General features: G+C 42.9%; 1 protein-coding gene across 2 annotated transcripts in view; it reads right to left on the bottom strand.

The window, feature by feature from the left end:
* ATP8A2 (ATPase phospholipid transporting 8A2) overlaps positions 1-12904 on the bottom strand; it is a 758530-nt gene that overhangs the window by 350155 nt on the left and 395471 nt on the right. For both annotated transcript variants that reach the window (XM_088460283.1, XM_088460284.1), the window contains 2 exons: positions 11182-11365; positions 8219-8329 (listed from right to left, as the gene is read on the bottom strand). In XM_088460283.1, the coding sequence (XP_088316409.1) occupies positions 8219-8329; positions 11182-11365 (295 nt within the window). The remainder of the gene's footprint in view (positions 1-8218; positions 8330-11181; positions 11366-12904) is intronic.

The raw sequence follows: 12904 nt of genomic DNA, 5'->3' as shown, positions 1-12904 counted from the left end.
CATCCCGACATGGGACTAAAGATAGGCGCCGAAACTCTGACACCTATCATTAGCCCCACTACTAAATCCTGACACCCGGCTTACCGAACGAAAGTAAGCCGGGTGTTTAAGCGTGTAGCCGAGGGGAGGGAGGGTTAGCTTTAGGGACCCCCGGGGGGACTTAGGGTTAGGCACCCCCCCTGGGAGGGTTAGGGTAGGGAAAGAGGGGTTAGGGTTAGGCACCCCCTTGGAAGGGTTAGGTTTAGGGGTATGCAGTTGGGAATCCGGCAGACCTAATCCCAACAGCCGGCTTCCCGACTGCTTAATCCCGGCGAGGGTGAAATGACAGGCGTCTAAATCTAGACGCCTGTCATTTTACCGAAGCTGGGAGACCGGCGCCCGGGATCCCAATAGAAGGGACTCTGAACGCGGATAGCCGCGCGGGGGGGGGATTAGGTTTAGGGTTCCCAGGGGGGACCTAGGGTTAGGCACCCCCCGGGAGTTTAGGTTTAGGCTAGGGGAAGGGAGGGTTAGGGTTAGGCACCCTGGGGGGGGACTTAGGGAAAGGCACCCTCCCGGGGGGGTTTAGGATTAGGCGGCAGGGAAGGGGGGCTTAGGTTTAGGCACGTAGAGGGGGGATTAGGGTTAGGCACTGGGGGGGAAGGTTAGAGTTAGGCACCCCTAAGGGAGGGTTAGGGGGTAGAATTAGGTTAGTCAATACTTACCATAGGACGATCGGGATTTTCTCCTCTGCTGGGATGCTGCTGAAGGGGATTCCAACCGCCGGGCATGGGTCTGGCGGTAAATCATACAGATTCCAGTACAGGGTGTGGGGAGGAAGGGGGGTTAGGTTTAGGCACTAATGGGGGGAGGTTAGGGTTAGGCAGGAGGGAGAGGGGAGGGGTTAGATGTCTTACCTGCTGCTGTCGGGATTCTGACCGTCGGGCTGCCGCTGTCGGTATTTGATCCGGCGGTTAAATAGCCACTGGCATTACATACCAATTCCGCACTAACCTTACCTGCCCTTGGCATGAGGAAATCTCAGACTGGGAAAATGGCTGGAAAATTATCAGTGTGATTTTGCCAGATTTAAAGGTCTATTTATCAAAAGGGGGTAATATAAATACTCCCTATTAAGGGCTACCACCATACCATCGCCGGTGGTAACCTTCTCCATGCAAATGCCAATGGAATATGAAGGAACAAATTGTGTTAAAAATATAGGATAAGACTGCCGCAATCGTCCCTTTGCTACCACCATAGTTTATATATATATATATATATATATATATATATATATATATTTATATATAATATATATGATTTATTTCTGAATTTTCTTCAAATATTTATTATTAGTCAGGAATTCCTAATTTCTCTACACGTGTGAACCGATAAAGCTGGGTCACGAGTGTGCACATACATCAAGACTATTCTCGTAGTAAATTCGACAATACCATTTTACATTATACTGTAAGTAAATTGTGATGATGGCAGATTTTCTTTTGTCGTGTTAAGCAGAGATAGAAAATCTTTGTTATTACTACATCATAGTAAATAAGCCTCTCTGCCATTTAAAACTGAAAATCAGAACGGCTAATTATATACGTAGTACTAACTGAGAAAATATACACTGGGTCTATTTCCGATAAGATGCCAGCGTTTGAGCTTGCAGTTCCAATCCTGTATCAGTGTTTTTAGCCTTTGGCCTCTTCCTAAAATAATCTGCACTCTGACATCTTAAAAGCTGCCCAGAATCCTATGTAGTTGCAGGAACGTGAATGACATAGGAGCTAATGTAGTCTCCCAAAGTGATGATATAAATTAGTAGTAAGTTCAAAAATGTCAGATAGAATATTTTCTAAACTTCTAAACGCAGAATTAATAGCTGCACATAAGTAATAGATAATTTAATGTACAACCTACAAAACTTGTCGGTTGTGTCACTGTTCTTTATTTCATGGGACGTGCATACAAAAATGAGCTATTTTATGGTCCATTTTGTATTGTGAAAGTAATGCCCTTGTGGATCTATTCATAAAGCAGTGAAAAGTCCTGTTTAGCTGAAAACAGGGCTTTTCGCTGCTTTTGGCGAGTCATAGAGGGGGTTTCCGTGGAAAAGAGTATTCCTTCTCCAGCAGCACCCCAGCTTCCTGTATGAATCGCATCACCATACTTTTGTATGGTGAGTGCAATTCATAAAGGAACGGAAAGCTGAGGATGGCGTCATCTGTACCGCTAGCTGAACAGAGCAAGGAAGTAGCATACTTCCCTGCCGTCTGCCCGGCACCCAGCACTGTTCGCCCCCTTCTCCTGCATCCATTGCGGCAGCTCTGATCTGCTGCTCTCGGACGCCAACGCAAGGGGGGCAGAGCCAGCGCCGGGTGCCGGGCAGACAGCAAGGGAGTATGCTACTTCCCTGCTCTGTACGGCTTGCGGTACAGACTACGCCATTCTTAGACGGCGAATCTGTACTGCAGGAGAGGAACGGAAAGCCGAACTTTCCGCTCCTTTATGAAATGCACTCACCATACAAAATTATGGTGATGCAATTCATACACAAAGCGGGGGTGCCACTGGAGAAGGAATACCCTCCTCCACGGTAACCCCCTCTGTGAATCGCCAAAAGCAGTGAAAACACCTGTTTTAGAGAGATGTCTAAACTTCATTTTCTAGGGATAATATGCAAGTAAGCCACTCCAAAATGATTATTGACTTCTGGGTAATGACAATTATATGGCATCCCTTTAAGTATCACAGCATGACACAGGCATAGGACATACGGGCATTATATTTGCCCAATTTGACTACAGTGCAGATACTTTAGGCTGAAGGGCTCTGCACTAAGGGGCATTATTATCAAGTTGAGCAATTTGGCCACATCAAAGACTGTCTCTTAAAGCTACTATCACTTTACTGCTGGGATCGCAAACACCTTAAGCCTGGCCTAGTGCGGCACAGATATGCAGGCTACTCACTTTACACATACCTCCCAACATTTGGGAACTTAAAATCGTGACCCTGCACCATACCTGCCGACCTCTGAAAAGGATAAGCTGGTGGGCGATGTTGGGGGCGGGCTGGACGGTTTGCGTCATTAAGCCTTCTCCCCTCACGTTAATTTGTACATTTTTTAAAATATGGGCGGGGTCAAATTACGCGCTTCTCTTAGTCCCTGTCCGCTACCTCCGGACCCACCGATCACCGGGAGTATTCTCCCCAATCTGCCCACTACACTTCCGGGGGTGCGGGGGGTTACCTGAAAAATCGGGAGCCTCCCGCAGGTCCCGGGAGATTAGGCAAGTATGCCTTGCACATGCTGAAGGCTCATGCGTCTGAAACAGGTGTGTGGCCTTGTGGGACAGGGGAGTGGCCTCACACACCCCCTCCCTCGTTTTCATCACTCTGTCCCGCCCCATATGAGAGTGGGACAATATGGCTCATGGGTGGGACAGCGTGACTGTCCTTGAACGGCGAGACTGTCGGGAGTTATGCTTTACACATCTTTGTTTATACATTTATTTTAAATATTAATAATTAATAAGTGAAAAGCATTTGAAAGTGGACTATAAATCCTTTATCGAGATGCGATGTGGAGCAGACTATGATCACGGAAAGCTATCACAGCAAGGTAAAGAAGTATAATAGGTATGGCAAAGAAAAGATGGCTACAAAATGTAAATCCAGGCCTGTTGCACCAGCAGCTTTCCTTCATAAGATAATCAGTATTTCTGGTATACTGAGGCAATATATATGCTTGTTCCCCCCACACCCACCCCTGCACTTGCTTACGCACGTTTGGTAAAACTTCTTAAACATTTATATGTATATAATTAATTCAAAGTGCTTACAACGGCACAAAGTCTAAATACAGCCCTGTCCGTTCCCTATTAGTTACAGCACTGCTTTGACTTCACATATATCACCCACAAAAAAAGCAAAATAAACACAGGCCTGCTCCTGCCAGGAGGATCAGCAATTCATCCATGTTATATGAACACTGCACAGCCAGTGGGTATTCACAACAGGAACCGATTCTAAACAACACGCACACGTGAAAATAAAAAGGGTGCAGTGGGTTTATTTTTCTACAAGAAATTCAACAGAAGTGCTGATTTGATCCTATGCCTGGAAGTGCTGCTCTTCCTGTTATAAGACATCTGCTGGGCAATGTATGTGTATTAGATCCCAGGAGCCTTGCACTGTGTTCGGTTGCACCTACTTTGTCTTTGACAAAACAAACCTGAGGTAAAAAAATTATTTTTGCTTCAATTTTGCATCTTGAAATCTTCACCTATGATGGGATGAAGTTTAACTTTTTCTCAACACACACTGTACTGTAACGAATTACAATGGACACTGCAGTTATAAAAACACACAACTAATAAAGCCTCTCTGCTACAGAATATAAACTAAAAAGCAAGAACTTTATATTATTCTTTAGTTAACCCTCACGATAACAGGGGGGTTGTATTTTAAAAAATGTCTGTGGGGCCGGATGCCTTGAATTGATCGTACATTTTTTTTATTATTGGAATAAAAAGATAAGAAAAAAATAAAATTGAACAAACAGTACATAAACAATGTTGACAATGCAACAAAGGCAAAAGTCACAGTGACAGGAACAAAGGAGCAGTGTGATGAGTCACAGCAAGATAATAGCATAATATAAAAGCAAACATTTCCAGCAGTGGGTGACTGTAAGGCAAGGACTACCATACAGAGTAGCAGTGCCATCCACCAAACCTATTGTACTTACTCCCCACAGCTCCTCAAATATAGACAAACCTAGACAATGATCAGGGGCTCACCAATGAGAAGCCTTGTGTGTCTGAAAAACACATGGATTGTGATTTAAGAGTAGACGGTAACATTTCAACGAAACTCTCCCATATTTCAAAATAACAGCTAGCCCGCAGGAACGATTGAATCATATCCATATGGAAACCATAATTTAATTTAGCTTTAAATAGCGATAAGATTAAAGGTTTGTTAATTAATCCACATATGCAAGACACTCTTTCTAGCAACTGCGGATATAATCGGAGGAGTGTCTTACAGGCTATAGTAGGTCAGGAAGAAGTAGAGTTAATACCCCAAATACTCTATTCAGGGCAGGCTTGCCTACCCTCCCGATTTGGTCGGGAGCCTCCCGAATATCGGGTGCCACTCCCAACCCCCCGTAAAGGCAGGCGAGCCTCCTGGCTGCCGCCTGACCCCCACGTTAATTACAGAAACCCCCGCAGCGGAGGGGGCCAGTGACGCAATTCGCGCAGAATCACGTCATCGTGCCCCCGCCCCCTGGGGCAGAGAGGGACAAAGTAGCAAGATGAGTGGTAGAGTAATGTATAACCTGTCCCTGGAAATAATTAAATCGGGGTATGCACACATGCAGTGATAGAAAGAGGCTCCCCTTGCATGGCATTTATGGTAGGTATCTGACTCTAAAGCTGGGCATCCACTACACAATGTTCTGTCAGATATCTGTCCAATCTGGCTAATTGGAATGAAAACCTGGTAATGTATGGGATCAAATGACATATGATCATATGGTTTTAAACACTGAATAAAGGACAAAAAAATAGTTAAAAATGGTTAAATTTGACTGAACGACCATTTTTGTCTATGTTCCAGTGTTTGTGAGCAAATGGACGATTGTCATCTGCTCCCATACATTACCAGGTTTTCATTCCAACCAGCCAGATTGGACAGATATCTGACAGAAAATTGTATAGGTGGATGCCCAGCTTAATTAAAGGCCTTGATTGTAAATGATGTGTTATAGCATGCAGGACTATAGAGGTCCAAATACAAAATATACAGTTCGCCAGTTAGCCATCAGTGGTGATGGGCGATGGCAGAGCCGGCTCCAGGCACGTTTCTTGTGTGCGGCAGCATTGGAGTGCTGAGGTCTGGCTGGAGACGTTCCCCGCCCTCTACCCATCTGCTACTGTAATTATATTATGCACAGGGGGACGGCGCAGTAAAGGAATGGGCGGAGGGGGAGCATGGAATGGCACTGGGTGCCGAGACACCTACCACCGGCACTGGGCAACGGGCAGCATAGGGGCCTCAAATCAGAGCCTGCCCTAGGCATAGGCATTAAAAGTGAATGCCTAAAGGGGAATTCAGTGGCTCTGCAGCTCCCCCACCCCTTCCCCGCCTCTGCCACAATCGGAGCTCAGCGCACTGTGTAAGAGCGGCTGCTTTATTACACTTGTTTCATTTACATTGGTGGTTTAATTGTGTTACCTCCGTTACAGCAGCTGCTCTGACAGAGCGCCCTGCAGTGAACACACACTGACAGCCCAGTCAACACGCTTGGGGCTGTTTGTTTACAATTGGTGCCCTCCCCACACACACCTGACAACAGGCAACCAATGAGCTTCTAGCAGGCTCGGCCGGCGGCTGACAGCGTAGGTTTAGTTTGTTGTACGTTGGCGCCAATTTAGGGTTCTTAACTAGCTACAGTGTGTTAAGCCCCATAGGAAAACTGAGCAATATCAGTTGACATGGACTTCAGGCTTCTGCAGCTGCAGTGGTATTAATGCAGGACTGAACACTGATGTCTATGTGAATAAACACTTCATCATCTAAACCTGAGTGTTGTGTTTTTTTTTACATACATATATTATGCTAGGGGGCACCAGTCGAAAGCTTTCCTAGGGCACCAAATTGGCTAGGGCCGGCTCTGCCTCAAATGGTTTTCATGTGGCCCTTGTGATCACTGCTATGTTTGCAATTAGGGTGCATTAACACAGCCAGGTCTGTAACTGGGTAAAGCATATTCTTCTCACTAACCAGTCACTGCTTTTAGTCGCAGGAATACTGAACTATAATTGTGTATAATAATAGACTGTGAGCAATGACGCCCCCACTGATCCTCTATAAATGTAATAGACACACCCGTGAGTAACCAAAGGTCCATTATGGTCTTACTCTTGGGCAGACACTGGGTGCAAGAAATGAGTAAAATTAAACACATCTTACGTCCCCCACTAACCCACTTATTGAACATACTTAATAAATGAGATTCAAAATGTTCAATAGCATTTACCTCCAGACCCAGTTGAGAAATCCTCGGTTCAGTTACAATAGGAGTCAGACCTTCATAAAACATTCGTAATCCAAGAAACTTTCCTCAATGTCAAAATGTTTAAATCACAAAATGGGAAAAACTTGCCCCCCCCCCCCACTCCCCCCTCCTCCCTCTCAATTGGCAAAATTGTTGTCAAAACTCACATTTCAAAATGGAATCACTGGACATATCATATTCCATCTCTGCTCCATCCCCTATGTCCAAGTGATTCACATGGCATGAATTTCTCACTCATGGAGAGAGGATTATCATTCTTCGCTGTGACCTATCTAGATATCACAGCCCATTCAACTTTACGGATTCCCCTGCTTACTGCGTTTATGTCCTAATTACCTGTATCGTGTCTATTGGCCTGAAGGATTTGTCATATTATGGGTGGTTTGACCATTAGCCAATTGATTTGCATTTGTACTCAGCTTATGCTACCACCATGTGTCCCTGCACATTCCCATACATCCGGCAAATCCCTGCGTCCTGGACATTCCTGTTCCGTCACACTGCATTATGTCCCCGACAACATTTTGGGGAAGGGGCTGCCTCACAGAGTTAGTGACTGGATGTGTGGTATGTCCAATTGAGAAGAAATCACAGTTATCCTCTGACCCCCTCAAGACAGTGAAGGTCACCAGTATCATTTCTTCACTGATATAGAGATCAAAGCAGAAGATTTTTCAAACTGTACCGAGTAGCTGCGAGGTCTAGTCTAGGATTTATGCATGGATTTACCTTGTGTGCTGGACTGAAAGCATAACTGCACAGCCCACCACCAGCCAAAGTCTAGCTATGCAAACTGGCGTTTGAAGTTGAAATATAAAGAGCTGGGAAGGTCTTGAACAAGTACTTAGAGGCTTGGAACATGTGCCTCCACAATATTGTGGCAGCTGTCTTTGTGCACTTAATGGATTTTGTGTTTGGTGCATATCATTCAAGACAGTATGTGAATTTAGTAAGCTGACCCATTTTTAAGGGCTGCTGTGCAATGATGTTACAGGAAACCCGCAACTTGATAAATGTCTGTGTCATTTTCCTCTGTTATACTTGGCTTATGTTAAGGCCGAGCGGCGGATGTCCCTCGCAGCCCTGCAGACAATACGTTGTTTGCTGGCTTGATGTACTCGTTTAGTTTGCCATTAATCTTACCTCAATGATGTACAGGACCACATTCTTGTAGAAACAGTAGAGGATGCATTTGGTTACTCGATTGTAGCTCCAGGCTCCGTGGACTAGAAGAAGCTTCTCCAAATAAGAAAACTAAAAACAAAAATATATATATATTAAATAAAGTCAGGGAAACCTGATGCTGTCATATTTTTAAGACCGTTGTACAACATGTTTTTGAAAACAGACACAAAGAAAATAGTTAACTCTTGTTGCTCTTCTGTTTAGATATTACCACTAATAAAGCAATAGTTTCATTTCGTTATGGAACGTGCACCTATTTAGAAAAAAAAGATGCATTTATTGTTTTAGTTTAGTAAAGTGTGTATAATATGCACAAGTGAGAGGGGAGGATAAGTCTGTATTGGTCTCTGCAATAGATTATACACTGGCCTTTATCATGTAACTACAGATAAACATGTTTTATCACAATGCTTGGGAGACTGCGCATTTCACTTAATTTCATTCACAGACATCTCGGCACAGATGCCCGTGAAAGATGGCGTTTTGCCTTGTTTGGAGATCCGAACTTGGCGGGAAGATCCAATCCAAAACCGAGCCACTCATGCTGCCCATTCCACTAAGCGATTAAATTGAGCGACTGAACGATAGCAACGTCGTTATCGTTCAATGATTAATCGTTTGAAGTTCGTTCGCTAAACTGTCTAAAACGACTACACGATTACAATGTCTATAATTGTTCAGTCTTTTGCCTGTCTTCTAGTGGATGGGCGGCATCACTCTCATTTCAATGTGTATCATTTTGTTTTGTGTATATACATATACAGATGTGTCCACATACATCTTACTTTCTTGAACATTAAACAGCCTTTCTAGTCGCGCCATGCCGTGGCGTGACTCGGTAGCACTGCACGTCTTTCTGTGCGACTTTTTACCTTCAAAGCGGTGTGAATGGGACTGTTGATTAAAATGATATGCAGCATTCCTATATTCTGTGTGCTACTGCGGGTGTATCTGCATGCGATATGCTACGTTACAGTGTCACAGCCGCACACAGAATACAGGCATGCTGCATATAATTTTAATCATTTGAAGGTGCTTGCGCATCCTATTGCCATCGCTTTACGAATAAGACACATTTGAAGGTAAAAAGTTGCATGAAAAGACAATAGGTGCTACTGAGTCGCACGGCGCTCGCGCTTTATGTTTAACGCGACTTGAAGAGTGCGGAGGTATGATGCAGGGACGTGTAGTCAGGGTAGCGAGGGGAGGCAGAGCCTCCCCTGTCATACTCCAGTGTTTTAATATTAAAACTGTGTTTTTATACATGTGTGCCTCACCAGCCATTGCCCTCACTGCACGTCAGTGGTAAGATATATGTGCACACATCAGTATTTACACCAGCAGTTCTAACATGAGTCATTATCTGACCACACTTACTACGTATGTAAATGTATAGAAAGAAAGAAAATACTCTCTTTTTGTTTGGGGCACAAGTTCTAGACACACTTACTAAGTCCTAGAGGAAGGATGTGTGAGCATTATATATTTAAATATATTAGGAATAGTTTTATCGTTTGTAGAAGAGCTAGTATCAATAAATTGCATTTAATCTTAGTGTGAATAAGTGATCTGACTTTACAAATAATGTGGGGATATATTTATGACATTTTTCTAAATTAATATATTTAGATTTTCTGTTAAATGTAATGGAAATTTCAATTAGCTCCTACTCCGTAACTAAGGGGTATAGCACAGTGATTACATAAGGAATACCCAAGTAGTGTGTCTAAAAAAATGCGAATCTCAGTCCAGGCTTAAGGACTGTTCCACCACAGTGAAACAAGCATCAAGTAACCCTAACTCAGGCAGGGATGTTATAGACAGGGTCAAAAATGTAACACGTGAATAGCATGCTCTGCAATGCAGTCTGGGAGGTGTTAAGAGAATGTATAATACACACATTGCTTTCATAAGGGGCAGATCTGGCGATCATGTTGAAAGAATGCATAGGCGATCTTCACATATGACCAGGGCCGAATGGTGATCTAATCTATAAATCATTATAATTTATTACATTTAAATCACCTAAACAGGTTTCCTTCAAATTGGGGGAAAACATGAATATGAGAGACACGATAGTTGAATGTAAGAATGACTGAACAAGGGGGGGTTCAATTCAAAGCTATGTACCGCTAAGCATCATGGCGATATCCGGCTGCACGCATCTGCAATTTACAGGTTGTGCAGACATCTCTAGTTTTTCTTTGCACCTCTATGGGATGCTAGGGAAAACGTGCAATGCCGACGGGCGCGATGTGCTCATCTGGTATGGCACATCGCGTCTATTGCGTAGAATTAAATTCCACCCAAAGTGGCTCTGAAAACAAATAAAATAATATCTTATTTTTATGGCCACCCCATTAGTGGTCTATGGCTCATACTCACAGCAACACTGTAATGACTGTTACAATACAGGGACATTTGTAACTCCCCATCACAACTGCCATCACTGACAGTAAATAGATGGAAGATGAGAGATGTAGCTGAACTACAGTCAGAGAGCTGCAGATTACTAACCTATATCAGGGTGCAGAGGAAACATGAAGAAAGCTTCACTCTCAGCCTCCTATGACCTTCTGGACCTAAAAATCTTTTTTTTTTTTTTACAAAACCAAGCAACACTGTCCAAGGGGACTATATATCATATTTAGAGGGGTTGTTTAGGCACAAGTGTCCTGAGCGGCGCCTCTCCCCTGCTGCTTTAAGTCTCGCACTTGCTAATGGGAAATGGAATCCCTTCCGAACTTTAGGAAACTTTTCTCTGCGGGCAGTTTGACAATCTCAGGACTACACTAGGGCTTCCAAGGAGCTGGCCTTGGGTTTTGGTGGCGTCAAAGATGATATCCCCACATGATGAGTGTTAGATGCAGCCTGATACCTCTGTCAGCAGTCTAGTACAGCTGTTCATCTGTGCTCCTGACCTGAGCTATGGAGTAATCGGAGGAGTTGGTGGCCTGCATGCCCTCGTTCCCACTGATCCCCACTCCGATGTGTGCGGTCTGGATCATTCCTACATCGTTGGCACCATCTCCAATAGCCAGCGTGATGGCATTTACATGTTTCTTTACCATGTCTACAATTTCAGATTTCTGCAGCGGAGACACTCTGGAAAGCAAAAGCAAATATGTCAGTCAGCTACTGTGAAGTTACAAATTATATACGTCTCTCTAACATGACAGCTGTAAACCAGATTTAGACCTATCCAAAATGCACTTCTTGGAAGCTGCTCGCGTTCAATACTTAATATGTATTGCAGATGTCAAAGAATGTGTTTATAAAGCTGCTATATTAAATATTTCTTCACTGTGAGGTTTCCTTAGCTGACTTTTCCTATAATAAGCATTCCATATTCTGTATTATAACTCTAGGAACATCCAAAACCAACTTGATTCTCCGCAGAAAGTGAGATGATTCCGTCTTAGAACTTTGACACGGCAGCTATGGGTTCTGCCCATTATTCCATTCACTCTCAGATGTGGTAGACTAGGATATATGATCCATAATACCAGCAACAGGGATTATTTAATGCATGCAGAAACAAATATACGGAAAAGTACTGACCAGGGCTCCGGGATACTAAATACAGTAACTGTCTTTGACTTTGAGTATGAAAGTAACATGTAACATATCACAAGATTAACTACCAATTGAATGTTGTACAGTGAGAGAGACTGTTATAATGACTGTTATAATGTTGAATTGTGTTTTTCATGTAGGTGCTACCAACTGCACTTTAAAAATATATTCCATTATGTTCCATTTATCCATACCCATATGTTTTTATACCCGCGTCTGAGTGCGTTAGCCATTGCAAAGTATTTAGCACACTGCTTGCTCCATTTCATTGTGTTCAAACCATATGTTTCACATTCCTGTCAATGGCCCATTCATTTCAATTGTAGACATCCCACATATGGGCTATTGAATTGAATGGGATATTGACATGAATGTTAATTGTTTTTTCCATATCAATAGACATTCAATTCACCGTTTGATAAAGTACAATCAAAGTTCCAAGCACTTCCCTCGCCATCAGCCACTCTCATTGCTACTAGTGGGAAATTACTTGTGATCATGTATTTTTTATTTATATCTCCTACGGATTACTGAAACATTTTCCATTTTACAATAATGCGATAGTCCTGTGAATTACAGGAAGTTTTTTTTACAGGTAAAATACTAAAGAATAAACTCCCATAGATTATAAATTAAGAAAATCCAGTTGGATTGTAATAAGAAGAACTCATTGTATTACAAAGAATGAAAAATATATTTTTTTAAAGCAATATATTTGTTTCAAGATATTTCCAAGAAGAACTGTCCAACTTGTAAACAGAATGCAAAATAGGGATGTGCACCGACACCCGTGTTTTTTTTTTTTTTTCGGATCTGTATCTCCTCGTGTTTTGGACGTGCATTTAGTTTTGCCAAAACCGCCCTTGTGTGTTTTGGTAATGGATCTGTATTTAAAAAAAATAAATAAATCATAGAAACAGTTAAAATCACATAATTTGGGCCTGTTTTTGTTCCTACAGTATTATTAACCTCAATAACATTTATTTCCAGTCATTTCCAGTCAATTTTGACCACCTCACAGCTCACAATACTGATTTAATCTAGTTATCCAGCTAGCTGGCTGACTAA

This window comes from Taudactylus pleione, unplaced genomic scaffold (genome assembly GCF_031769625.1).
Source record: "Taudactylus pleione unplaced genomic scaffold, aTauple2 ptg000043l, whole genome shotgun sequence".
NCBI lineage: Eukaryota > Metazoa > Chordata > Amphibia > Anura > Myobatrachidae > Taudactylus > Taudactylus pleione.
Note: the sequence above shows the minus strand (reverse complement) of the source record. Positions and strands in the feature narration are given on the sequence as shown.